The sequence below is a fragment of the Capricornis sumatraensis genome, chromosome 4 (assembly GCF_032405125.1).
Source record: "Capricornis sumatraensis isolate serow.1 chromosome 4, serow.2, whole genome shotgun sequence".
Classification (NCBI taxonomy): domain Eukaryota; kingdom Metazoa; phylum Chordata; class Mammalia; order Artiodactyla; family Bovidae; genus Capricornis; species Capricornis sumatraensis.
Window position 1 is genome coordinate 137674495 of NC_091072.1, and position 26604 is coordinate 137701098.

General features: G+C 41.0%; 1 protein-coding gene across 1 annotated transcript in view; it reads left to right on the forward strand.

Annotated features, from left to right (window-relative positions):
- The window catches only part of SLC15A5 (solute carrier family 15 member 5), a 93468-nt gene extending 90829 nt beyond the window's left edge, over positions 1–2639 (forward strand). The window contains 1 exon segment of the mRNA XM_068969731.1: positions 2492–2639. Coding sequence (XP_068825832.1) covers positions 2492–2639 — 148 coding nt within the window.
- Positions 2640–26604: the final 23965 nt, after the last annotated feature.

Genomic DNA, 26604 nt, shown 5'->3' on the forward strand with positions numbered 1-26604 from the left:
TCCAGGTTGGGGCTGAGGGAAGTAGGTAGATGAAATGTTTTCCCTTGCTGGAAAGTATTATATGAATATCGCTATAGACCTTAATATAAATATGCATCCTACATCAGATGCTAAGATAATAATAAAGGATATTATAGATGTTTATTGGGCTTCCCAGGTGGCACTAGTGGTAAAGAACTCCCCTGCCAATGCAGGATATATAGAAGACACGAGTTCAATCCCTGGGTTTAGAAGATCCCCTGGAGGAGGGCATGGTAACCCACTCCAGTACTCTTGCCTGGAGAATCCCATGGACAGAGGAGCCTGGCAGGCTACAGTCCATGGAGTCGCAGAGTTGGACATGACTGAACTGACTTAGAGTACACGCACAGATGTTTATAGCGGGGGAAAATAGAAGGGTATTTATTATTACAACTTGACACCATCATCCCTCTAATATTGTAAAACACATAAAGTTAATATCATTGTGCTTAATTTGTTAATGATACCAGTAATCTTTTGTACATAACCTGTAACAATTAGTGAAAGAGACCTAAATCAGAGACAAAGGACTAGTTATTCAAAGCATATCCTTTTCTTACAGGTATTTTTAGCAATGCTGAGAAGGGAAAGAAGGCAAAGTTAGCATCAGAAACCTTCGCAAATTAAAAAAAAGCCTAACCTCAGAGACTTACGTGTCTTTGATAAAATTGAACTTATGGTTCTTATTCATTTGTTCACTCAACCAATATTTATTGGACATCTGATATGTACTCTGGAGGAGGCCTACTCCAATATTCTTGCCTGGGAAATCCCATAGACAGGAGCCTGGCTGGCTACGGTCCATGGGTTCGCAGAAGGATCAAGCATGACTTAGCGACTAAACAACATGTACCAGGCACTGGTCAAAGCAGTAGGCATACAGCAGTGAATAAAACAGCCTGAAATTCCTCTCCTCCTAGAGCTTCTTCAAAATGTTTAAGAAACAATTGGTCTTCAGAGGCAGCATGCTGTAGAGGAAAACGGTCAGGACTCAGAGAGTTCTGGTTTCAAACCTAAGCTCTGTCAACTCTTACTCATGTGAACCTAAGCAAATTATGTAACCTCTTAAAACGTCAGTCTTTTTTGCCTGTGAAATGGGAATGGTTCCACCCTTCCCAGGTTGTAGTGAGAATGTGGTTAGTTAGGGTGAGTATTGGGCCCTGGCTTACTGTCTGGCATTTAGAAGATGGGGAATCCAGATTTTGGGTACGTCATGTGCCGCGGCCAGCACAAGCAAGAGTCACACCTGCAAAGGGAGAGAACGGAGCGTCCCCGCGTGGAAAAATAAGAGAGACAAAAGATGGGGTTGAGAGGATCAGACCCACTATGTCTGATGCCTTCCTTTATTAGGCCACGGTATTTATAGGGTAAAGTACGTGACTTAAGGCATGTACAAGGTTATTCTTTAATCTCAAAATACAATCACCAGACCCCTACCATTGTGTACAGAATTCAATAAGATAATCTATCTTTTAGGACATGTTGCAGGAACAAGACATCCTGGAGCAAGACGACCTGGAGCCTTAAGGGCTACAAGAATTCTTGAGGGTGGCGGGACAGGGAGCTTAGGACAACGCCTAAGGCTCTGCATACCTGCGGAGCAGCTCCCAGGACTTAACCCTTCACGGGCCGTCCCCCGCAGTCATGGATAAGGGGATGCAGTTTAGAAACACATTTGTAGATGTCTTCTTCAACAGTGGTATTTTCCACACAGTCTCAGCGCTGAATTTACAAACCCCTAGACTGAGTGACTTCACTTTCACTTTTCACTTTCATGCATTGGAGAAGGAAATGGCAACCCACTCCAGTATTCTTGCCTGGAGAATCCCAGGGACAGAGGAGCCTGTTGGGCTGCCATCTGCGGGGTCGCACAGAGTCGGACATGACTGATGTGACTTAACAGCAGTGCATCTGACCACTCTAAAGTGGCGCTGGTGGTAAAGAACCCACCTGCCAATGCAGGAGACGTAAGAGACAGGAGTTCAATCCTTGGGTCGGGAAGATCCCCTGGAGAAGGAAATGGCAATCCACTCCAAGATTCTTGCCTGAGGAATCTCATGGACAGATGAGCCTAGTGGACCACAGTCCATAAGGCTGCAGAGAATCGGATGCGACTGAAGTGACTTAACACACACAGTACATCTGATAAATCTTTCCAGTCCTGCCCGCCATTAAGTCTACAAAGTCGGTAGTTCCAGACTTAAACGTTTCTCACCATCGGACTCATGGCAGACTGTAAAACAGCACCACCTAAAGGTCCTGGTGAGACACCTTCACACGACCTAAAACTCCCTTGGTCGTTTTATCCAGACTCTTCCGGGGAGCAGGGCTCTTAAATAATCATCACCGTTGTGCCAGTATCTATGGGACTGTAATAAAAGGGAGACAAGCATGGGGAGAAAGCAAATGATTTATCAAGTCATCTACATCTGGCCTTAAAAAAAAAACCCTTTCTTTCTTTCTTTTTTAGGTATTGTAATCTAAATCATTTTAATGCCCAGAACACCAGTGGAAGTAATCTCGAAGAAACCCTTCCCCTCCAGGAAAAGTCTTTGAAATTTTACGGCAGTACACAGGAATTTTCTTCAAGTATTGATCTTTGGGAGACAGCCCTGTGAAACTATTCGACTCAACCCATCATATGAGCAGAGTATTCACTGTTTTCTTCAGCTGGCTGCTATGCCTTTTAGTTTAAGAGCTAATATGTATGTATTGGTATGAGAGTGGCCTTATGAACGTTATCTGTGTACTTTAATGGTTCAGCCGTTTAAAGCAATGTACATGACACTTCTTAGTTGTCATAGTTTTAAGTCTTTAGAATTGAAATAATAGTACGTCAGTATTCTCCCCTTCAGCACATTTATTGAGCCCTTATTACATGCCAGGCATAATAATCAGACACAGTTTATGTCAGAGTAAATAATAACCCTAAACACAAGTAACCTATATCTTATACATAAATAATAAGCCTATACAGTTTTACTGTACTTCATCTTGCTATTACACTATCAAGTTATGAGTGAAGGAAACTTTCTCTGAATTAAACAGCAGCATTACTGGGTCCAGTGATTAAGACTTTGCCTTCCATTGCAGGGGGTGCAGGTTTGATCCCTGGTTGAGGAGCTAAGTAAAATCCCAAAAAGCCAAAACACAAGCAATATTGTAACAAATTTAATAAAGACTTTAAAAAAATGGTCCTCTTTTAAAAAAAATTTTTTAAAAAAAACAGCATTACTAAAATAGAGATCCTTAACCCAAAAGTGAATATTCACATACTGAAGAAATTGTAAAATAAATATAAGTGGTGGAATTATTGAGATTAAAGGAAAGAAGAAAATTAAGGAGGTTAAATGAGTGTTGGAGGAAGGGCAAGTGATCAAATAAAAGAGATGCTTAAAGAGATTCCCTAACCTGGTTTCCACTGGTACCAGTTCAGATGCATTCAGAAAACTGTTTTCCAAAAGAGATTTTACCAGTATAAGCAAATAAATGTGAAAAAATTAATTGAAAAAAATCAAATACAACTAGGGTCCCAAATCTTTGTAGCAGTGTTTATCAAGGTTTTGCTGAGGACCCCCAGTTTCAGGTAGATCTTTCTGGCCCCAACCACAGACTGCTTTAAGGCAAAACTTTTCCCAGGAATTGGCGGTTCTAACAAACCCACCCAAATCATTCTTAACGCTCCCTAAAATCTGAGCACCACTCTTTTCTGGGACAGTTCAAGCTGTATAGAAGAGGTGGGTTTTATCAGTTGATTGGAAATGATTCTGCAGTTACAGCACCTCCCTTGTGTATATCTAAAATATTTTAGATCTGCAGAATAAAAGATTTATACATCTTGATGAGGTGTGATATGCGTTTTTAATTGCAAAAGAGCAGCTGTAAAGTGCCAGGTGTTTCTCTTACTCAAACTATTTTTCATTTGTTTGTTCTGAGGACAGTGAAAAGACAGACCCTTACAGACAAAAATTCTTGCCCTGTAACATTTTCCGAATCCTTCTCTCTTTTTTAGGGGGGGAGAGGGGGGCCATTTGTTCTCTGATGAAACAGTGAGGCTGATCCCTGATCTGCCTTAGAATCTTTCTTTGTTGTAAAAGGTTAAATGCTGAGTTTGTGATTTGGGTTTAATCAATGCTCCAAAGATCAAAAAACCTTTAAATACACCTCATCTCAGAACAAGTCAGAAGCTCCAACAGTCCCTCTCACTGTTAGAAATAGGGTCTGCTTTATTTTGTTGTCCGCCCCTCCCAAATTTGCCTTTGTCTTCTTAATTTCTACATCATGATAGGAAAAAGTGCTCATTATGCTTTCACTCGTCATTAGAGGTGAAAAAAGATCTACAGAATTATAAAGATGACCCCAAGCAAACACCAAAAGAGCTTAGAATTCTCACACTGGGGATGACACTCGTGATTAGCTAAATTGCAGGGACTACACACACTTGCGTTGGAAGCAGGAGACATTCACACACTAGTTTCTTGTCTAGTGCTTAGCAACATTATCACTGAGCACCTGGAATAGTTTAGGCATTAAGTGTAATTGGTTTTGCTTTACATAAATCTGTAGCTTTGTAAATAAGCAGAGCATTTCAGCTTCTCTATAACACCAATTAACTTAAAGGGATGTGTTGTTTGCAGAAGCCTGCTGGGTTCTGTACAGTATTTCTCCAGTAATATGCTCAGTGGCAGGCAAAGTTCTGTGTCCCCGTGGTGTTGCGTTGACTCCCAGTAACTTGTTGCCAAGGGTCTGAACCCAGACACTCGTTTGCTCCATTTTTCAGTTGTAAAAGATGGGGAAGATGAAGTCTTCCCTAAGAATCACCTTCTGTGCTCTATTTCTGTCCATGACCGAGACCTGAAAGGTGAGGTACTTGAAAATGTTTTCTGTGACCTGCAGAGCACACATCTGAGACCAGCTGACTCTGTCCACAACTGACAGCTACGTCTCTTTCCTCTTTCTTTTCTTCTTGTAACACTTCAGTGCAATGCAGCCAAAAGTCCCTGCATTGAGCTGTACACAAAATTAAGAAAACCACTGAATCTGCCAGTGAAAATGTTCCCATCAGAGTGACTTTTTAAATAACAGTTAGAAATCTGCTCCTGGAAGCTGGTAAATTTTTTCAAGCTTCTTGGATATTTCCCCTCATTGTCCCTCTCTTTTTTTATTAATTAATTGTTAATTAATTAATAGATCAGGTATTAGTTGCTTCACTCATGATGTTTTTAGTTGCATCATGCCAGATTTTTAGTTGCAGTATGTGGAGTCTAGTTGCCCTGCCAGGGATTGAACCTGGGCCCCTTAAGTCTTAGCCACTGGACTACCAGGGAAGTCCCTTGCCTCATTATCTCTTGGACTCAACTTAATCCTTTCTCATATCCCTTTCAGGTAATCTTGATTTATAGCATTCATTCCACTCTGGCCAAAATCTAATTCTCCTGGTTTCTGAAAGCTTTTTATCGAATATCAGAGTAACAGTATCACCAAAAAACAGCTTATGATTCCAAAACGCTTCCTATTAATATTACATGATTTACAAATTGAAGGAGGGAGACTCCTAAAAACCATAGGATCCCTTTGCTGTATGACAAAACAGCTTCAGCCTTAGCACCCTGAACCAGTCCGGTGGTGGGCATAGCCCATCACCACTGCTAGAAAAGCCGACATACAATCACCAGCCACAGACTTATAAATAAGGTCCTTAAATGAAATCAACAGCTGAGTGATGACAGCGCGCAGGTGCTGCTAACATTCAGGTCTGCTTGTAGAGAACAGGGAAATTAGAGGAACCACTCATAATAACAACTCATATCTGTGTCACCCTTTATAGTTTACAAGCTGCTGTCACTTGTATCATCACATTTGGTTGGCACCATCCTGGGAAGTAGACACATTTTGGCAAGCCCGTTTCATACAGGAGACGTTGCAGCTCTGAGACAGAGCGAATAATCGAGAGTCACAGAGACAGTGGATGTCTCAAGATGTTCACTGTTTTTAAAGTGCTAGCCCCTTCTACAAAAGACACTCACAATAGTCACCAACACCAGATGATTCCCAGCCACTTGGGTGAAACACTCTCCACATCATCCCAAAGAGAACAAGAATGAAAGGAAAGACCACATGGGGGTTCGCTGTTGTTTAGTCGCTAAATTGTGTCTAACTCTTTTATGACCCAGTAGACTGTAGCCTGCCAGGCTCCTCTATCTATGGGATTTTCCAGGCAGGAATACTGGATTGTGTTGCCGTTTCCTTCTCCAGGGGATCTTCCTGACCCAGGGATTGAACTCATGTCTCCTGCCATTGGCAGACAGATTCTTTACCATGGAGCCACCTGGGAAGCCCCACTAGGGTTATAGACCCTGACAGAATGGTTACCCAGAACAGCATTGTTCTAACATCTCTTCCCCAGCCCTTAGCTCCCTCTATGGAGCCAGCCACTGTCCTCGTGTGGATCTTAGGCTTTCAGGAGCACTGCACTGAAAAGACGCCCCCAGACTGACCACCCTGGGGTTGGGAAAGAGGGTCTTGGGCTCAAAAGCATCCTTTCTTTCCCCTTGCAACAAAATGCCCTCAGATGAGCTATAGTCAATTCCAAACTGCCTTAGGAAAGAACAGGTTAAGGAAAGCAAATTTACTCTCCAAAATATTATTAATAATGGTGAAGACTCCTGTAGTTCTACTAAATACAAGGCTCTGTTGTTGTTTTTTTAAAAATATTAACTCATTTAATCATCAGCTTCCCAGGTAGTGTAGTGGTAAAGAAGCTACCTGCCAATGCAAGAGATATAAAAGAGGTGGGTTCGATCCCTAGGTTGGGATGATCCCCTGGAGGAGAGCATGGCAACCCATTCCAGTATTCCTGCCTGGAGAATCTCATGGACAGAGAAGCCTGGAAGGCTTGCATCCAAAGGATCACAAAGAATCAGACAGGACTGAAGTGACTGAGCATGTGCACAAACATTTGGTCATCACAATAAATGCTCTATAAGTACAATTACCTCTGTAAGTACAATGGTAAATCCCATTTTACAGATACAAAGCATGAAACACAGAGGAGTTAATAACTTCACAAAGGTTGTACAAGCAGCATGGCCAGAGTGAAAATTTGGACCTAGGGAGCCTGATGACAAATTTCAGGGGCAAGCCCTTTAGATGGAACTGCCCCTCAGTAGAGCTGTTGCCTACAATAGATTTTTATATATTCTCAGGGCAATTCCAGGGAAGACAGTGCCTTGGCCCAATGCATTTCAGTATCTTCTGTCCCAGTACAAAAGAACAGGACTTCTTCCATCAGTAATTGTTGGATGCAAACAATATCAACTCTTAACAACCCCAGGGACTGCCCCTCCCTCTCTTTTGTGAATAATTATTGCTCTTCTGCTTAAACCCAAAGGCATGACTCTAAGGGCAGAATTTCAGGCCCTGTGGCAATTGTTGTAGGGGTCCTCTTGGAGTTTTCTTAATCTATAATTTAAGCTGTCTGTTCCTCAATTGACAGTCATTGTTAGATCAAGATGGAACCCTAGGCCAACTAGTCTGCATTTCCTTAGCCTCTACATGGACATTCCTGGGATTCCTCCAGTAAATTTGATAAAAGTGTCGAAGATAATGGAGCACTGTGATGATAAGACCCAGTCTCTCTGTCTCACTCTGCCTATCTCTGTCTCTCATACATTGCTGCTAACTCGCTTCAGTCGTGTCCGACTCTATGCGACCCCTCTCATACATACACACACTCATTCTCTCTCTCTGCATCTATCTTCTCCTTCTCTCTGGCTGTGTGTTCAACTGAGGTGGACTACGGACTATGGTCTAGCATCCATTGTCTATGATCTAATCGATGCTATTTGAGAGCTGAGATCTTTTCCTGAAGTGATACATTGTCACAAGTCTACTCAGAGACCTTACTAATTATTAAATAATATAACAGCACCCAAACTTTAATCTATCATCCACCTTCAGTTCAGCCAGTTCAGTTCAGTCACTCAGTCGTGTCGAACTCTTTGCAACCCCATGAATCGCAGCACACCAGGCCTGCCTGTCCATCACCAACTCCCGGAGTTCACTCAGACTCACATCCATCGAGTCAGTGATGCCATCCAGCCATCTCATCCTCTGTCGTCCCCTTTTCCACCTGCCCCCAATCCCTCCCAGTATCAGAGTCTTTTCCAATGAGTCAACTCTTCACATGAGGTGGACAAAGTATTGGAGTTTCAGCTTTAGCATCATTCCTTCAGAAGAACACCCAGGGCTGATCTCCTTCAGAATGGACTGGTTGGATCTCCTTGCAGTCCAAGGGACTCTCAAGAGTCTTCTCCAACACCACAGTTCAAAAGTATCAATTCTTCAGTGCTCAGCTTTCTTCACAGTCCAACTCCCACATCCATACATGACCACTGGAAAAATCATAGCTTTGGCTAGACAGACCTTTGTTGGCAAAGTAATGTCTCTGATTTCAATATACTATCTAGGTTGGTCATAATTTTTCTTACAAGAAGTAAGCATCTTAAAATTTCATGGCTTCAGTCACCATCTGCAGTGATTTTGGAGTCCCCAAAAATAAAGTCTGACACTGTTTCCACTGTTTCCCCATCTATTTCCCATGAAGTGATGGGACCAGATGCCATGATCTTAGTTTTCTGAATGGTGAGCTTTAAGACAACTTTCACTCTCCTCTTTCACTTTCATCAGGAGGGTTTTTAGTTCCTCTTCACTTTCTGCCATAAGGGTGGTGTCATCTGCATATCTGAGGTTATTGATATTTCTCCCGGCAGTCTTGATTCCAGCTTGTGCTTCCTCCAGCCCAGTGTTTCTCATGATGTACTCTGCATACAAGTTAAATAAGCAGGGTGACAATATACAGCTTTGACGTACTCCTTTTCCTATTTGGAACCAGTCTGTTGTTCCATGTCCAGTTCTAACAGTTTCTTCAAGAGGCAGGTCAGGTGGTCTGGTATTCCCATCTCTTTCAGAATTTTCCACAGTTTATTGTGATCCACACAGTCAAAGGCTTTGGCATAGTCAATAAAGCAGAAATAGATGTTTTTCTGGAACTCTCTTGGTTTTTCCATGATCCAGCAGATGTTGGCAGTTTGATCTCTGGTTCCTCTGTCTTTTCTAAAACCAGCTTGAACATCAGGAAGTTCACGGTTCACGTATTGCTGAAGCCTGGCTTGGAGAATTTTGAGCATTACTTTACTAGCATGAGAGATGAATGCAATTGTGCGGTAGCTTGAGCATTCTTTGGCATTGCCTTTCTTTGGGACTGGAATGAAAACTGACCTTTTCCAGTCCTGTGGCCACTGCTGAGTTTTCCAAATGTGCTGGCATATTGAGTGCAGCACTTTCACAGCATCATCTTTCAGGATTTGAAATACCTCCACTGGAATTCCATCACCTCCACTAGCTTTGTTCATAGTGATGCTTCCTAAGGCCCACTTGACTTCACATTCCAGGATGTCTGGCTTTAGGTGAGTGATCACACCATCGTGATTATCTGGGTCGTGAAGATCTTTTTTGTACAGTTCTTCTGTGTATTCTTGCCACCTCTTCTTAGTATCTTCTGCTTTTGTTAGGTCTATACCATTTCTGTCCTTTATTGAGCCCATCTTTGCATGAAATGTTCCCTTGGTATCTCTAATTTTCTTGAAGAGATCTCTAGTCTTTCCCATTCTGTTCTTTTCTTCTATTTCTTTGCATTGATCACTGAAAAAGGCTTTCTTATCTCTCCTTGCTATTCTTTGGAACTCTGCATTCAGATGCTTATATCTTTCCTTTTCTCCTTTGCTTTTCACCTCTCTTCTTTTCACAGCTATTTGTAAGGCCTCCCCAGACAGCCATTTTGCTTTTTTGCATTTCTTTTCCATGGGGATGGTCTTGATCCCTGTCTCCTGTACAATGTCATGAACCTCAGTCCATAGTTCATCAGGCACTCTATCTGTCAGATCTAGACCCTTAAATCTATTTCTCACTTCCACTGTATAATCATAAGGGATTTAATTTAGGTCATACCTGAATGGTCTAGTAGTTTTCCCTACTTTCTTCAATTTCAGTCAGAATTTGGCAATAAGGAGTTCATGATCTCAGCCACAGTCAGCTCCCTGTCTTGTTTTTGCTGACTGTATAGAGCTTCTCCATCTTTGGCTGCAAAGAATATCATCAATCTGATTTCGGTGTTGACCATCTGGTGATGTCCATGTGTAGAGCCTTCTCTTGTGTTGTTGGAAGAGGGTGTTTGCTATGACCAGTGCATTCTCTTGGCAAAACTTTATTTGTCTTTGCCCTGCTTCATTCTGTAATCCAAGGCCAAATTTGCCTGTTACTCCAGGTGTTTCTTGACTTCCTACTTTTGGATTCCAGTCCCCTATAATGAAAAGGACATCTTTTTTGGGTGTTAGTTCTAAAAGGTCTTGTAGTTCTTCATAGAACCATTCAACTTCAGCTTCTTCAGCATTACTGGTTGGGCCATAGACTTGAATTACTGAGATATTGAATGATTTGCCTTGGAAACGAACAGAGATCATTCTGTCGATCATCCACCTTAGACAGGTTTGAATCCATGTACTGGCTGGGAATCAGGTTGTTATAATACTTAAGCCTGCTAAACCACAAGTGACCAAACCTTGTCTAAACAGAGTAATGAGTCAATAGCTGATAACGTGTCAATTATCATGGTAGCAACAAGTCGGAAGCACATTTCAAGACACTGATGCCAAGAGCAAGGCAACACTGCTAACAGGGATAAAAGAAGCCATAAACTGGAATCAGTGGGAGGCAGAAATTTGGCAAGAAGCACAGGAAAGTCACCAGAACATCGAAGAAACTATCAAGAAAGCACATGCACCATCATCATGGACAGTTTTCATTTTCCCAAAGCCATCTCTGGAAACAAAATGATAGTCAAAAGACCATGCTGGATTTTTAAGGAAGAGAAAGATCTCTCTGTCAGAAATGCCAGAGAGGAAGGGTGAGCTTTAGAAGCCAGAGCAGTAAGACATCATCTGAAGACACTGATTTCCCATGTAATAAAATAGGTGTCATTAATGAGGCAAATATCCTTTTAGCTAGACTAACTCATTAATGTAAAAAATCGTTTACGATATAGCATGGATTAACAGGGAAAGCTGGAAGGAGAGAAGCCCTTGGATTTTTTGCACCTGCTCATCTAGCCAGTGGACTTCATGGAGAGTTATGCATGTAAGCTTCTTGGTAATTTAAGCCTTCACTTGTGTGCTGCATACGGTGATCTGGGCCGGCCGTCTGGGATGTGACTCCTGCTTTGAGAGTAATGATAAAGTTTCTAGCAGTCACTGTTGTTGTGGGAGGCAGACTGTCGTGGAAGTGTTATTATTAATGAGCATTACTACTGGACAGCTTGAACTCCCATTTTGGGGTGGGATGCATTGCAGAGTAAGTGCCTTAATTTCCCTGAATTGATGAGGGCCCCCTTGAGCAGAACAGAATGCTTCCTAATGCATTCCCATGCCTCACTCACATGGGTTAAACCTTCCTGACTGGTTTCTACAGTATCTCCAGAAATGCAGACTTCTGTCTTCATGCAGCTTGTACAGTTCTGCCTTATTTCTTTGCAGCCAACCATGCCTGCAAGACAGGAACAAACAAGATGGACAAGTGTGGCAGTGAATGAACCATTTTTCTGCAATTAGAAGTTCACAGAGAATAAATTATCCCCTCATTCAAGCTGTCCAGTAGTAATGCTCATTAATAATAACACTTCCACGACAGTCTGCCTCCCACAACAACAGTGACTGCTAGAAACTTTATCATTACTCTCAAAGCAGGAGTCACATCCCAGACGGCCGGCCCAGATCACCGTATGCAGCACACAAGAGAAGGCTTAAATTACCAAGAAGCTTACATGCGTAACTCTCCATGAAGTTCACTGGCTAGAGGAGCAGGTGCAAAAAATCCAAGGGCTTCTCTCCTTTCAGCTTTCTCTGATAATCCATGCTACATCATAAATGATTTTTCACATTAATAAGTCAGTCTAGCTAAAAGGATATTTGCCTCATTGAAGATACCTATTTTATTACAGGATCTTTATTTTCTAGATGTAGCCATAAGATTATAGAGAATATGTGGTCCATGAAAACAGAAATGTTCGTGGAGAACTGCATCTCCACTTATACATGTACATATACATATTCATATGGGCTTCCCTGGTGGCTCAGTGATAAAGAATCTGCCTGCAGTGCAGGAGCCACAGGAGATGCAGATTTGATCCTTGAGTCAGGAAGATCCCCGAGAGGAAGGCAGGGCAACCCACTCCAGTATTCTTGCCTGGAGAGTCCCAAGGACAGAGGAGCCTGGTGGGCTATGGTCCATAGGGTCATAAAGAGTCAGACACAACTGAAGAGACTGAGTACACATTATACATATACATATATATACATACACATATACATATTCATATACATATACATATACATATACATATACTTGCTTCCCAGGTGGCTCAGTGGTAAAGAATCTGCTTGCCAAGCAGGAGACAAGGGCTTAGTCCCTAGGTTGGGAAGATCCTCTGGAGAAGGAAATGGCAACCCACCCCAGTATTCTTGCCTGGGAAATCCCTTGAACAGAGGAGCCTGGCAGGCTATAGTCCATGGAGTCTCAAAGAGGAGGACACAACTGAGCAATTATGCACAAATACATATAGTTGCATCCATGTACAGAAGGAGCATTCCAGTTAGTAGCTGATGCTACTAGGCCTCTCCTTTGGGCTTCTCCATGTCTTTCTACATAGGCTCCTTTCGGCTTCTTTGAAACCTGATGGCTGGTGGCCTATGGCAAGTATCCCCAGAAAGAAATAAAGCCAGGCAGAAACAATATCATCTTTTGTGACCTAGCCACGGGCTACACAGCATCACTTCTACTGCTTTCTGTTTGTTGAAGTAGTCAGAGAAACTTGTCTAGATGTGAAGAGGGGAAACTGGATCCAACTCTTCATAAGAAGTAGCAAGACTCTTAGAAATGCACGTGGGACCCCAAATGTCAGTATGGACATTCTTTTCTAAAGAGGAACAGATATCTGTTAGACAAAGGGAAGAAGCAGGAGCATTTCAGGTGACGTTGGGAAGTAGCATAAGCAACATGGAAAAGTACAAAACAGCACAGCTTATTCTGAAAACTGCAAGTCATTTGGACTTTTGACAAGAGCAGTTGTTCGGAGCACAAGATTCGAGGGCAGAATAACATGACAGATTTGTGCTTCAAAAAGAACACTCAGTCCAAAAAATGTAGAGGATCAATTGGTAGGGGCTAGACAAAAGTTAGCTCAGGATAGTCACTATGTGTGAGTGAATATTGGTAAGAGATAATGAGATCCAGACTTCCCTGGTGGTCCAGTGGTTAAGACTCCATCTGCTAATGTAGGGGACACAGGTTCGATCCCTGGTCCAGGAAGATCCAGCATGCTGCAGAGCAGTTAAACCTGTCTGCCACAGCTACTGAGTCCACAAACCTAGAGCCTGGGAGCCACAACAAGAAAAGCCACCACAATGAGAAACCAGTGAACGGCAACAAAACGCAGCCCCAGCTCGGCTCAGCTAGAGAAAACTCATGCCCAGAAATGAAGACTCAGAGCAATGAAAGATGAATACATTAATTTTTTATAAAGGATAAGGAGATCTGAGGTTAGCGTAGTAAGATGTGGATGGGAGATGGGAAAAACATCAGAGATTCAAAGGCAGAATAATAGGAAGAAACTATTGGATTTCCACTGGGACTGAGTAATCTCATGTAATTCTCATAACCTCTCTATGATCTAGGAATTATTCTTGTCTTCGTTTTGTAGATAAGGGAACTGAAACAGAGAGAAGCCAAGCTGCTTGCCCATTTTCCCCACAATTAGAACTTGGATTCATAGAGTCCAACATGGAAGCCCATACATTTAATCACTAAGCTATAGTAATTGGATGAGGTGGTGACAAAAAAGAGTTCAAGATCTTCACCAGGTTTCTGATTCAAGCAACAAACTGACTGTTAATGCCACTCATCTAAAGAAATACAGGAGGATGGGGGACTAGGATAGTAAAAAAGATGCAAACATGTTTGTATAAAATGAGTTTGAGGCATCTGTAGGGAACTGACCAACCTAGACAGCATATTAAGAAGCAGAGAGGTTACTTTGCCAACAAAGGTCCATCTAGTCAATGGATGTCATTGTCAATGTCTGGTCAATGTCTAGTCAGTGGATGTGGGAGTTGGACCATAAGGAAGGCTGAGTGCCAAAGAATTGATGCTTTTGAACTGTGGTGTTGGAGAAGACTCATGAGAGTCCCTTGGAATGCAAGGAGATCAAACCAGTCAATCCTAAAGGAAATTAATCCTGAATATTCATCAGAAGGAGTGATACTGAAGCTGATGCTACAATACTTTGACCACCTGATGCAAAGAACTGACTCACTGGAAAAGACCCTGATGCTGTGCAAGACTGAAGGCAGGAGGAGAAGGGGGGCAACAGAGGATGAGATGCTTGGATGGCATCACCAACTGGGTGGACATGAGTTTGAGCAAGCTCCAGGAATGGTGATGGACAGAGAAGGCTGGTGTGCTGTAGTCTATGGGGTCGCAAAGAGTTGGACATGACTGAGTGAGTGAACTGACTGACTGTAGGGAATTGAGTGGAGATTTCTAAAACTTTGTTGGTGATCTATACAAGGCATAATGGATTTTGTTCACATAGAAATGAATCTGAATCATCAAGCAGTTATACTTAAAAAGGACTTTAAGGAACAGCTAATCAAGTTTTTTATTTTATAAATGAAGAAATCTAGGTCCAGAGAGGTGATGCAATTTGCCCATATAGAAACCCCTATTTCATTGAGAAAGCTTCCAAGAGTTCTGACACTCAGTCTGGCTCCATAGAGTATAAATTCTCAAAAGAATTATTAGGGAAGAAGTGTCCATCATCAAATGCTGAATTTAACAAGCAATTTAGTTTGATGTCTTCAGGACTTCTCAGAAGCTTTATTATATATACTGGGAATTTCTGAGAAATGGATTTGCTATTCAGTGTTTTCTAAATTCATGTGACCAATCAATCCTTTACTCAGAGAATACTTCTCAGCATTGGTATTCTTTGCTATACATCAGAGATGCTGGTAGGTTCTCTGTAGGCCAGACCTTACAGTGGGAATGGCAGTCACTGAACTGGGAAACCTAAATGGAATGGGAGTGACTGGACCCCAGAGTGGCTGAGGCCAATGGCAGCACTCAACCACCAAAGGCAAAGGGAGCCTTCTTACTATACTGGACAGCAGAGTCAAAGCAGAATAGCCTGACTCATGCAGACCTGTGGCACTGACTAGTTGACCATGGTGTTCCTGGAAGTAAGATGCTAAATTCTTATTTAATCTGTACTGGCAGAAAAAGTTCTAGATCAAATGAAGGCAAGTTTCACCTGATCATAAAAACAGAGTTGCAGCCACTTAATCAAAGAGACTTGAGCCTCTTTCCATAACAATTTGGATAAAAGGGAACCAGGTCCCCTTGAGAAAAGATCCCAGTACACTGCAAAAATATACCGTCAATTTTTCTCCCAGGCCTCCCCAAAAGGGATCTGCTGTCTTTTATTAGAGTACCTGTACACTGTGCATAAGGAAATGATCAGAGCATTTGGGAATTACTGGATTCAGGCTCTGAACTGACACTGATTCCATGAGACCCAGAACATCACTATGGCACACAGGTTAGAGTAGAGACTTATAAAGACCAGATGACCAGTGGAGTTTTAGCTTAAGTCTAATTTACAGTGGGCCCAGTATGTTCCCAAACCCACCCTGTGGCTATTTCTCTATTTCCAGAATGTGTCATTGGAACAGACATACTTAGCAGCTGGCACAATTTTCACATTGACTCCCTCTCCTTGTAGATTTAATATAACAGTAAGACCCCTACATATGAGCCTTCAAGTTGTGAACTTTCAAAAATGTGATTGTGTGTTCACATGTCCAATCACATAAGTTAGTTCAGCTATCTGACATACATTGTCACATGTGTGCATCCTCTACAAGTGGTTGTGCTTTCATGCACTTTACGGTACAGTACACTATAGTACTGTATGAGTACAGTAGCATGGTGTCTTTATTTCAGCCCAGGATGTCTGGAAGCAAGCATAAAAGCAGTGGTGATGTAACTGGTACTGTACGGTATAGCCAATGGTGTTGAGTAGTTAGGTTACATTGTTGGATTTATGAATGCACTCTCCGAATGGAACTTGTTCATATGTAGGGAACTTACTGTATTATGGTTGGAAATACCATTGGAACACATTAGAATAGCCTCTACATAGGAAAACAGGGTCATGGAAAAAGCAAGAGAGTTCCAGAAAAACATCTACTTCTGCTTTATTGACTATGCCAAAGACTTTGACTGTGTGGATCACAATAAACTGTGGAAATTTCTGAAAGAGATGGGAATACCAGACCACCTGATCTGCCTCTTGAGAAATCTGTATGCAGGTCAGGAAGCAACAGTTAGAGCTGGACATGGAACAACAGACTGGTTCCAAATAGGAAAAGGGGTACGTCAAGGCTGTATATTGTCACCCTGCTTATTTAACTTCTATGCAGAGTACATCATGAGAAATGCTGGACTGGAAGAAACACAAGCTGGAATCAAGATTGCCAGGAGAAATAGCAATAACCTCAGATATGCAGATGACACCACCTTTATGGCAGAAAGTGAAGAGGAGCTAAAAAGCCTCTTGAAAGTGAAAGAGGAGAGTGAAAAAGTTAGCTTAAAGCTCAACATTCAGAAAACGAAAATCATGGCATCTTGTCCCATCACTTCATGGGAAATAGATGGGGAAACAGTGGAAACAGTGTCAGACTTTATTTTGGGGGGCTCCAAAATCACTGCAGATGCTGACCGCAGCCATGAAATTAAACGACACTTACTCCTTGGAAGAAAAGTTATGACCAAACTAGATAGTATATTCAAAAGCAGAGACATTACTTTGCCGACTAAGGTCCACCTAGTCAAGGCTATGGTTTTTCCAGTGGTCATGTATGGATGTGAGAGTTGGACTGTGAAGAAGGCTGAGCACCGAAGAATTGCTGCTTTTGAAATGTGGTGTTGGAGCAGACTCTTGAGAGTCCCTTGGACTGCAAGGAGATCCAACCAGTCCATTCTGAAGGAGATCAGTCCTGGGTGTTCTTTGGAAGGAATGATGCTCAAGCTGAAACTCCAGTACTTTGGCCACCTCATGTGAAGAGTTGACTCATTGGAAAAAACTCTGATGCTGGGAGGGATTGGGGGCAGGAGGAGAAGGGGACGACAGAGGATGAGATGGCTGGATGGCATCACGGACTCAATGGACATGAGTCTGAGTGAACTCTGGGAGATGGTGATGGACAGGGAGGCCTTGCGTGCTGCAATTCATGGGTTCGCAAAGAGTCGGACATGACTGAGCAACTGAACTGAACTGAACAGAAACCAAAAGCAATACTATATTTCTGGAGAGATTACAGAAGTTAGTATCAACCATCAAGGGCTTGAAAGATGTGGGTCTGGTGATTTCCACCAAACCCCATTTAAGTCTTCTATTTGAACTGTGAAAAGGACAGGTATCAATTAAAAAAATAAAAAATTAGAAAAAAAAACAACAAAATACAAAAGAAGACAGCAAGAAAAGAAAGAAGGGACCAAGTAACTACAATACTAATAGGAAACAAACAAACAAAAAAAGTGGCAATAATAAATCCTTCCCAATCAGTAATTATTTTAGGTAAATGGTTTGGATTCCCCAATCAAAACACATAGAGTGGCTGAATGGACTAAAAAAAAAGAGAAATCAAACTATATGCTATCTATAAGAAACTCACTGTAGGTTTGACACATACACTGAAACCCAACAGCACATTAGAAGGATTACCATAACCAAATAGGATTTATTTCTAGGATGTAAGGATTATTCAACAATGAAAATGAGTTAATTTGATATAACACATTATAGAATAAATGATGAAAAAAATCACATGATTATCTCAGTAGATGCAGAAAAAGTATTTGACAGAATTCAACACCATATCATGATAAAAATTTTCAACAAAGTAGGAATAGAAAGAAATCATCCCAACACAATTAAGACTATATGTGAAAAGTTTTTAAAATATAATTAAGACTATATACTGGAGTATATAGTCAGCATACTGGAGTGGGTAGCCCTTCCCTCCTCCAAGGGATATTCCTAACCCAGGGATCAAACCCAGGTCTCCTGCATTGCAGACTGATTCTTTACCAACTGAGCTATCAGTGAAGCCCTAGACTATTTATGAAAAGCCCACAAATAACATCAACTCAATGGTGAAAAACTGAAAGCTTTTCCTCTAAGATCAGAACAAAGCAAGGGTGTCCAGTCTCACCATTTCTATTCAACATGATATTGGACATCTTCACCAGAACAAACTGATAAGAAAAAACAAAAGGCATCCCAATCAGAGAGAAGTGAAACTGTCCTTCTTTGCAAACGGTATGATCTTGTATATGGAAAACCCCAAAGACTCCATTTTTTCTAATGTTAGAACTAATAAGCAAATTCACTAAATTTCAGGATATACAATCAACCTATAAAAACCAGCTGCATTTCTATACAAAAAGAATGGACTATCCGAAATTAAGACAATCGATTTACTGTCTGGCATGGAAAAGAATAAAATACTTGGGAATAACCAAAGGGGTGAAAAATTTGCACACTTAAAACTACAAATCATTGATGGAAGAAATTTTTTTAAAGAGACAAATTCATTTATTTATTAGAAAAAAGTCAAATTAAAGACATCCCTTGTTCTTGAATAGAAAGATTTAATATTTTTAAAATACCCATACTGCCTGCCCAAAGTGATCTGCAGATTCAATGTCATCCATATCAAAATCCCAACAGCAATTTTTACAGAAATTTTTAAAAACCTAAAATTCATTGAAACTACAAAATACCATGAATAGCCAAATCAATCTTGAGAAAGAACAAACCTGAAGGAATCAAATCTCCTGATTTCAAAATATACTATAAAGCTATAGTATCCAAAACAGTATGGTTTTGGCATAAAGACAAAGAAACCAATGAAGTGGAGTAGAGACCCCAGAAATAAACTCACACATATTGGGTTAACTGATCCTCAATAAAGATGCCAAGAACACACAATGGATAAAAGATAGTCTGTTCAGAAAACAGTGTTGGGAAAACTGGACCTCCACATAGAAAAGAATGAAGCAGGACCCTTGTCTTACCCTATCCGCAAATATTAACTCAAAATGGATTAAACATTTTAAACATAAGACCTGAATCTGTAAAATTCCTAGCATAAAACAAAAAAATGCTTCATGACATTGCTCTTGGCAATAATTGTATGGATACAACATCAAAAGCACAAGCAACAAACACATAAATATACAAGTAAGACTAAATAAAACTAAAAAGTGTCTGCACACCAAAGGAACTAACAACAAGATGAAAAGGCAATCTATCTAAAATTTCAAATTTCAAAGCTATGGTTAAACAGTTTGCCCTAAATCTAAGAAAAGGACTAACATCTTCTAATTCCCACCTTTCCATTGACTGTGCCACTCCTTGTGATGAGCCCAAGTTAATAAAGATCAAATATCACAGACATGCTAAATTTTTGTCTTGACTTTGAGAGTATATAATAACTCTCTGTCTTTGGTATCCGTTATAAGAAGACATATGTCCAAAGAAAATCCCAGACAACTAGTATCTTCCTTGGACTTTATTATTCATCCCTAGAAACAATTTAGCTCCTATGTACAGCCGAATTGGATATGAATGAGAAAAAAGAAAAAAAAAACAAGTGGAAAGGAGCACTCTTCTCACCCTCACATGTGTCAATCACAAGTAAAGTTACTTCCGAGCAGAACTAGTTAACTAAAGACATGGTAGCTATAAATGTAATGGGAAAAATGAAAATAAGGAAGGAGGGAAGAGAGGGAAGGAGGGAAGAAAGGGTAAAATGAAATAAGGAGAAAAGGGAAGGGGAGGGAGAGAGAGGAAGGAAGGAAGGAAGGAAGAGAGAAGTTGACCCTTCTCCGTAGAGTGCAGAACATTTCAATTTAGTAAGTTTGGTGCAGCTGTTCTCATAAACCCATGAAAAGTGGAGCCAATTGTCCATTAAAGATTTACCAGCCATTTCCCAGCTATGCAAAGTGTCCTTGGAAGATTTCCCTGTACTAGTTGGTGAGAATTATTCTTCCTTTCAAAGTCATTTATGTTCACTGAGGAGTCTGAACGGTATGAAATGGACTGTTCATCATATAACCAAAATTTTACATGTGATAACTGACTTTGTCAGATCTCAAGTTGTCCCAAAGCACTCTAATAGTGTGCTTTGGGACACTAAAGCACACTTTAGTGTGCTTAAAGAATGTGTAAAAAAAAAAAAAATTTAACCAACTATCTGAAAAGTTAGATAAATGACATTTTAAAAGCCAACTATTTCCTTAAATTTGGGGCTGTGTAAGGGATGTTTACTTGAGAATAGTAACCTTTCCCTCTTAACCCACTATATCCAGATCTGCAAAAGTGCAGCCAGGATTAAAAGAATACTTCTAATTCTTCTGAGATAACAACTAGCAAAATCTAGAAAACACCAGCAACCCTCTGAAATGTCAAAATAGCCTGGTTCAAATTGTTCAACTTTTCATGCTCACATTAATTATTTCAAAGATATGTATTGACTGCTGCCCTGCCCATATAGTACCTACTAATACAAAGGTGAGGAAGACAGAGAAGATTCCTCATGGGTCATACAGTCTAGGGAAGAATCAAGAGGTAGGTTTCATCTAAATGCTGAAAGACATGCAGTGAAATGAAAGTTGCTCAGTTGTGTCCGACTCTTTGCGACCCCATGGACTATAGAGTCCATGGAATTCTCCAGGCCAGAATACTGAAGTGGGTAGCCTTTCCCTCCTCCAGGGCATCTTCCCAAACCAGGGATTAAAACCAGGTCTCCCACACTGCAGGAGGATCCTTTACCAGCTGAGCCACAAGGGAAGCCCAAGAATACTGGGGTGGGGTAGCCTATCCCTTCTCCAGGGGATCTTCCTGATCCAGGAATTGAACCAGCATCTCCAGCATTGCAAATAGATTCTTTACCAACTGAGCTATCAGGGAAGCTGAAAGATGAATATAACTTAATCAAACAAGGGGGACACTTGGCAGCCCTCAAGTGATAGTGTTCATACAGGAAGTCCTTGGAGACCTAGCATTATTTTTATAAAGTCTCTTAGAAGGGGCCTCATGTTCTTCTCTCCACTCTCATTCTGGATTAGTTTCAAAGAAAGTGAAGAAGGGAATAGAATCCTGGGATGATTTGGGGAATCCAAAAGAACTCCGAGTTCTTCTGGAAGTCAGGAAGACAGCATCCGTGTTCACTCCAGTCACTCAATCAACAAACATTCATAGTAATCCTTGTTCTGTGCCAGACATATCTCCACAGGGATTTCGTTGTTGCTTATATCACTAAAGCAAGGCAGTAGTAGAGATGAATCGCTTCATGGGATGCCTGGGGCAGAGAGTCCACAGCATGTTCAAGTCTCCTGCACTCCCACTTGCCCTCTTCAGGATACAGAAGTTATAGCTCTGAAAGAGAGGAGAGAAAGACAGGGAACAAACAAGTGCCCCTTGAATGTGTTTTGAGGTCATGATGAGGGGTCACAGAAGCACAAAACACCATAGTGGACCAAATGGGAGAATTATCTATCTCAGGATCAACCAGTGAAGGACAAGTGAAGACCAGGGAGTAGGTACTGCCTCATTAGTATTGCTATGAGACTGTGTTATGAGCTCCTGTTCAGTTCAGTTCAGTCCCTCAGTCATGTCTGACTCTTTGCGACCCCATGAATCACAGCACACCAGCCATCCCTGTCCATCACCATCTCCCAGAGTTCACTCAGACTCAGGTCCTTCGACTCAGTGATGCCATCCAGCCATCTCATCCTCTGTCATCCCCTTCTCCTCCTGCCCCCAATCCCTCCCAGCATCAGAGTCTTTTCCAATGAGTCAACTCTTCACATGAGGTGGACAAAGTACTGGAGTTTCAGCTTTAGCATCATTCCTTCCAAAGAAATCCCAGGGTTGATCTCCTTCAGAATGAACTGGTTGAATCTCCTTGCAGTCCAAGGGACTCTCAAGAGTCTTCTCCAACACCACAGTTCAAAAACATCAATTCTTCGGCACTCAGCCTTCTTCACAGTCCAGCTCTCGCATCCATACATGACCACAGGAAAAACCATAGCCTTGACTAGATGGACCTTTGTTGGCAAAGTAACGTCTCTGCTTTTGAATATGCTATCTAGGTTGGTCATAAATTTTCTTCCAAGCAGTAAGCGTCCTTTAATTTCATGGCTGAGGTCACCATCTGCAGTGATTCTGGAGCCCCCAAAAATTTAGTCTGACATGATTTCAACTGTTTCCCCATCTATTTCCCATGAAGTGATGGGACCAGATGCCATGGTCTTCGTTTTCTGAATATTGAGCTTTAAGCCAACTTTTTTGCTCTCCTTTTTCACTTTCATCAAGAGGCTTTTTAGCTCCTCTTCACTTTCTGCCATAAGAGTGGTGTCATCTGCATATCTGAGGTGATTGATATTTCTCCCAGCAATCTTGATTCCAGCCTGTGCTTCTTCCAGTCCAGCATTTCTCATGATGTACTCTGCATATAAGTTAAATAAGCAGGGTGACAATATACAGCCTTGAGGTTCTCCTTTTCCTATTTGGAACCAGTCTGTTGTTCCGTGTCCAGTTCTCACTGTTGCTTCCTGACCTGCATACAGATTTCTCAAGAGGCAGATCAGGTGGTCTGGTATTCCCATCTCTTTCAGAATTTTCCACAGTTTCTTGTGATCCACACAGTCAAAGTCTTTGGCATAGTCAATAAAGCAGAAGTAAATGTTTTTCTGGAACTCTCTTGCTTTTTCCATGATCCAGCGGATGTTGGCAATTTGATCTCTGGTTCCTCTGCCTTTCCTAAAACCAGCTTGCACATCAGGAAGTTCATGGTTCACGTATTGCTGAAGCCTGGCTTGGAGAATTTTGAGCATTACTTTACTAGCATGTGAGATGAATGCAATTGTGCGGTAGTTTGAGCATTCTTTGGCATTGCCTTTCTTTGGGATTGGAATGAAAACTGACCTTTTCCAGTCCTGTGGCCACTGCTGAGTTTTCCAAATGTGCTGGCATATTGAGTGCAGCACTTTCACAGCATCATCTTTCAGGATTTGAAACAACTCAACTGGAATTCCATCACCTCCACTAGCTTTTGTTCATAGTGATGCTTCCTAACACCCACTTGACTTCACATTCCAAGATGTCTGGTTCTAGATTAGTGATCACATCATCATGATTATCTGGGTTGTGAAGATCTTTTTTGTACAGTTCTTCCGTGTATTCTTGCCACCTCTTAATATCTTCTGCTTCTGTTATGTCCAGACCATTTCTGTCCTTTATCGAGCCCATCTTTGCATGAAATGTTCCCTTGGTATCTCTAATTTTCTTGAAGAGATCTCTAGTCTTTCCCATTCTGATTTTTTTCCTCTATTTCTTTGCATTGATCTCTGAAGAAGGCTTTCTTATCTCTTTTTGCTATTCTGTGGAACTCTGCATTTAGATGCCTATATCTTTTCTTTTCTCCTTTGCTTTTCACTTCTCTTCTTTTCACAGCTATTTGTAAGGCCTCCCCAGACAGCCATTTTGTTTTTTTTGCATTTCTTTTCCATGGGGATGGTCTTGATCCCTGTCTCCTGCACGATGTCATGAACCTCCATCCATAGTTCATCAGGCACTCTATCTGTCAGATCTAGGCCCTTAAATCTATTTCTCACTTCCACTGTATAATCATAAGGGATTTGATTTAGGTCATACCTGAATGGTCTAGTGGTTTTCCCTACTTTCTTCAATTTAAGTCTGAATTTGGCAATAAGGAGTTCATGATCTGAGTCACAGTCAGCTCCTGGTCTTGTTTTTGCTGACTATATAGAGCTTCTCCATCTTTGGCTGCATAGAATATCATCAGTCTGATTTCGGTGTTGACCATCTGGTGATGTCCATGTGTAGAGTCTTCTGTGTTGTTGGAAGAGGGTGTTTGCTATGACCAGTGCATTTTCTTGACAAAACTCTATTAGTCTTTGCCCTGCTTCATTCCGCATTCCAAGGCCAAATTTGCCTGTTACTCCAGGTGTTTCTTGACTTCCTACTTTTGGATTCCAGTCCCCTATAATGAAAAGGACATCTTTTTTGGGTGTTAGTTCTAAAAGGTCTTGTGAGCTCCTGTTAGCACCCAGAAAAAGCAGAAACTATGACTTAAGGGCTTCCCTGGTGACTCAGACAGTAAAAAAATATGCCTGCAACACTGAAGACCCAGGTTCAATCCCTGGGTTAGGAAGATCCCCTGGAGAAGGAAATAGCAATCCACTCCATTATTCTTGCTTGGAGAATTTCATGGACAGAGAAGCCTGACAGGCTACTGGCCATGGGATTGCAAAGAGTTGGACATGACCAAGTGACTAACACTCATTTTCATCTTTCATGATTTGATGGAATTTAAACCAGAAACAGGGAAAACTCAGAACTGACTTAGAGCATGTGGTTTATAGCCAGAGAGTGATAGTGTCTTTGAATGTGTACTTAGCTGAATTATATGAAGTTTTATTTTCTACACAACTGAGACACTTGAAAATATGGCAACATATACACAAGCTCTGTGTGTGTGTGTGTGTGTGTATGTGTGTTTACACACAAACCAAACGCACTTGAACATTGGACCTTTCAGAATAGCCACTTTGGGAGGTTCTATTTATGGTATTGTCATTGTTCAACCCTTTCTTAAGCCTTCAGGATCATTTTATAAACCATACAAGAAAATCAATTCCATTACTTCATATTGACTTTCCTTGTTTGATTACCAATTGTAAAAGAAAGAAAGAAAAAAAAAAGATCCAGTTAAATCAAGGTTTTATTTCCCAATCTTGGCACTTGCAGGCTTCTGGCAGTTTTCAAAATTCAACAGATATATGTTTATTGGCTCTGAATATTCACAAATATAAGCAATGGCAAAGATACTTTGAGCAATGGCTACTGTGTTGTAATGCATGTTCTATCAAGGTGACTGTTTCCAATGAAAACATTCATTTGAATGTATTAGTATATTTGTGGAAGACAAGATCCAACCCCTAGAAAACAGCTACACTTCATTATAGTCCTGGGTATTAACAGCAGTGATGAAAAACTCAGCTTTGACTGAATGGTCTTTCCCCTTGAAATACCACATTCTCTGTCACTGTCTCAAGCTCCACATGCCTCAAATTTCTCAACACTTTAGAAAGAGCTTTCTCAAGGGGGCCACAACATCAATGCTGCCACACAAGGAGAGAAGAGAGCTTGTGAGAGTCTGAGTCACACTTCCTCTGCTGTCTCTCACACAGGTATCTTTGCATTTTTACAAGCATTACTCTTAATCTCATTTTTCATTCCCATCTTGCAACTTTATGCCTTCCTATTGATCTTAGTTCTGCTGCTTAGAGACACCAATGAGAAATGCTGAGAACATTCAATAAATAAAAAATATCCATCCACCCTGAACGTGATTCCTCTTTAGAAAACTGTGCAAGTATCAATAAAATAGCATTTTTCTGCTCCCTGTTCATTGCTGAGACCAAAGCCTATGCCCTGAATGTGGAATTGACTCCAGGAATAGGTAGAGGGTGTTCTAAATTTCAAATCTCAGTCCTGGTTCTGAAGCCCAATACTGCCTTAGAGAAGTTTCCTTCTATAATTATTGATTACTCACATACTGGAATTGAAGTCACATCTACAAAGATCTCAGTTTAGATTGTAGCATTTGTGAATCTTTGCTGAATGAGAAGTACATTTATTTGCATTATTTCTATAAAAGTATTTGTTTGCAAGTGAGAAAATGGTCTTCTATCACATATGTTTTGCCAGTTTGAATTTAGTCAGGAAGCTTGGTGTAATGGTACATATTTCATATAAATAATACTTTGTTTTAAAATTTTTGTAGTCACAGATCACCTAGGAGGTGAATCTTTTTATCACACAGTTGAGTCAATTTGGGAATCAAACTTAGGCTCTTTATCTCTGAGCTATGGACAACCGGAGTAAATACCAAAGAGAAGGATAGAAAGAACTCTGATCTAGGCATAGGTGATAGGCCTATGTATTTGCTCCCAAGCTATGTGGGTTTAAGACTTCCCCAAGCTCCTTATATGTGTGAACATGAAGGGGCTGACACCTGATCTTCAATATCACTAATATTTTCAGGCTTCATGGGCAAGGTATGAGGATATATTTTCATAAGCATCTGATTGCACTTCATGGCAACCTTATCTGTCTCTCTTCCCTCATTTCCAAGTTTCTTAAGAGCACTAAAAATATTTTGTCTATGGGGAGAAAGACTATTGAGGAGCAGGAGCTGAGACGTTGCATTGGGAAGCCATCTTGTTTAAATTTTTAAGTTCTAAGTGACAAAAAAAGTCAACCTAAATTACACAAAAGAGAGTGAAAGTCACTCAGTTGTGTCTGACTTTCTGCGACCC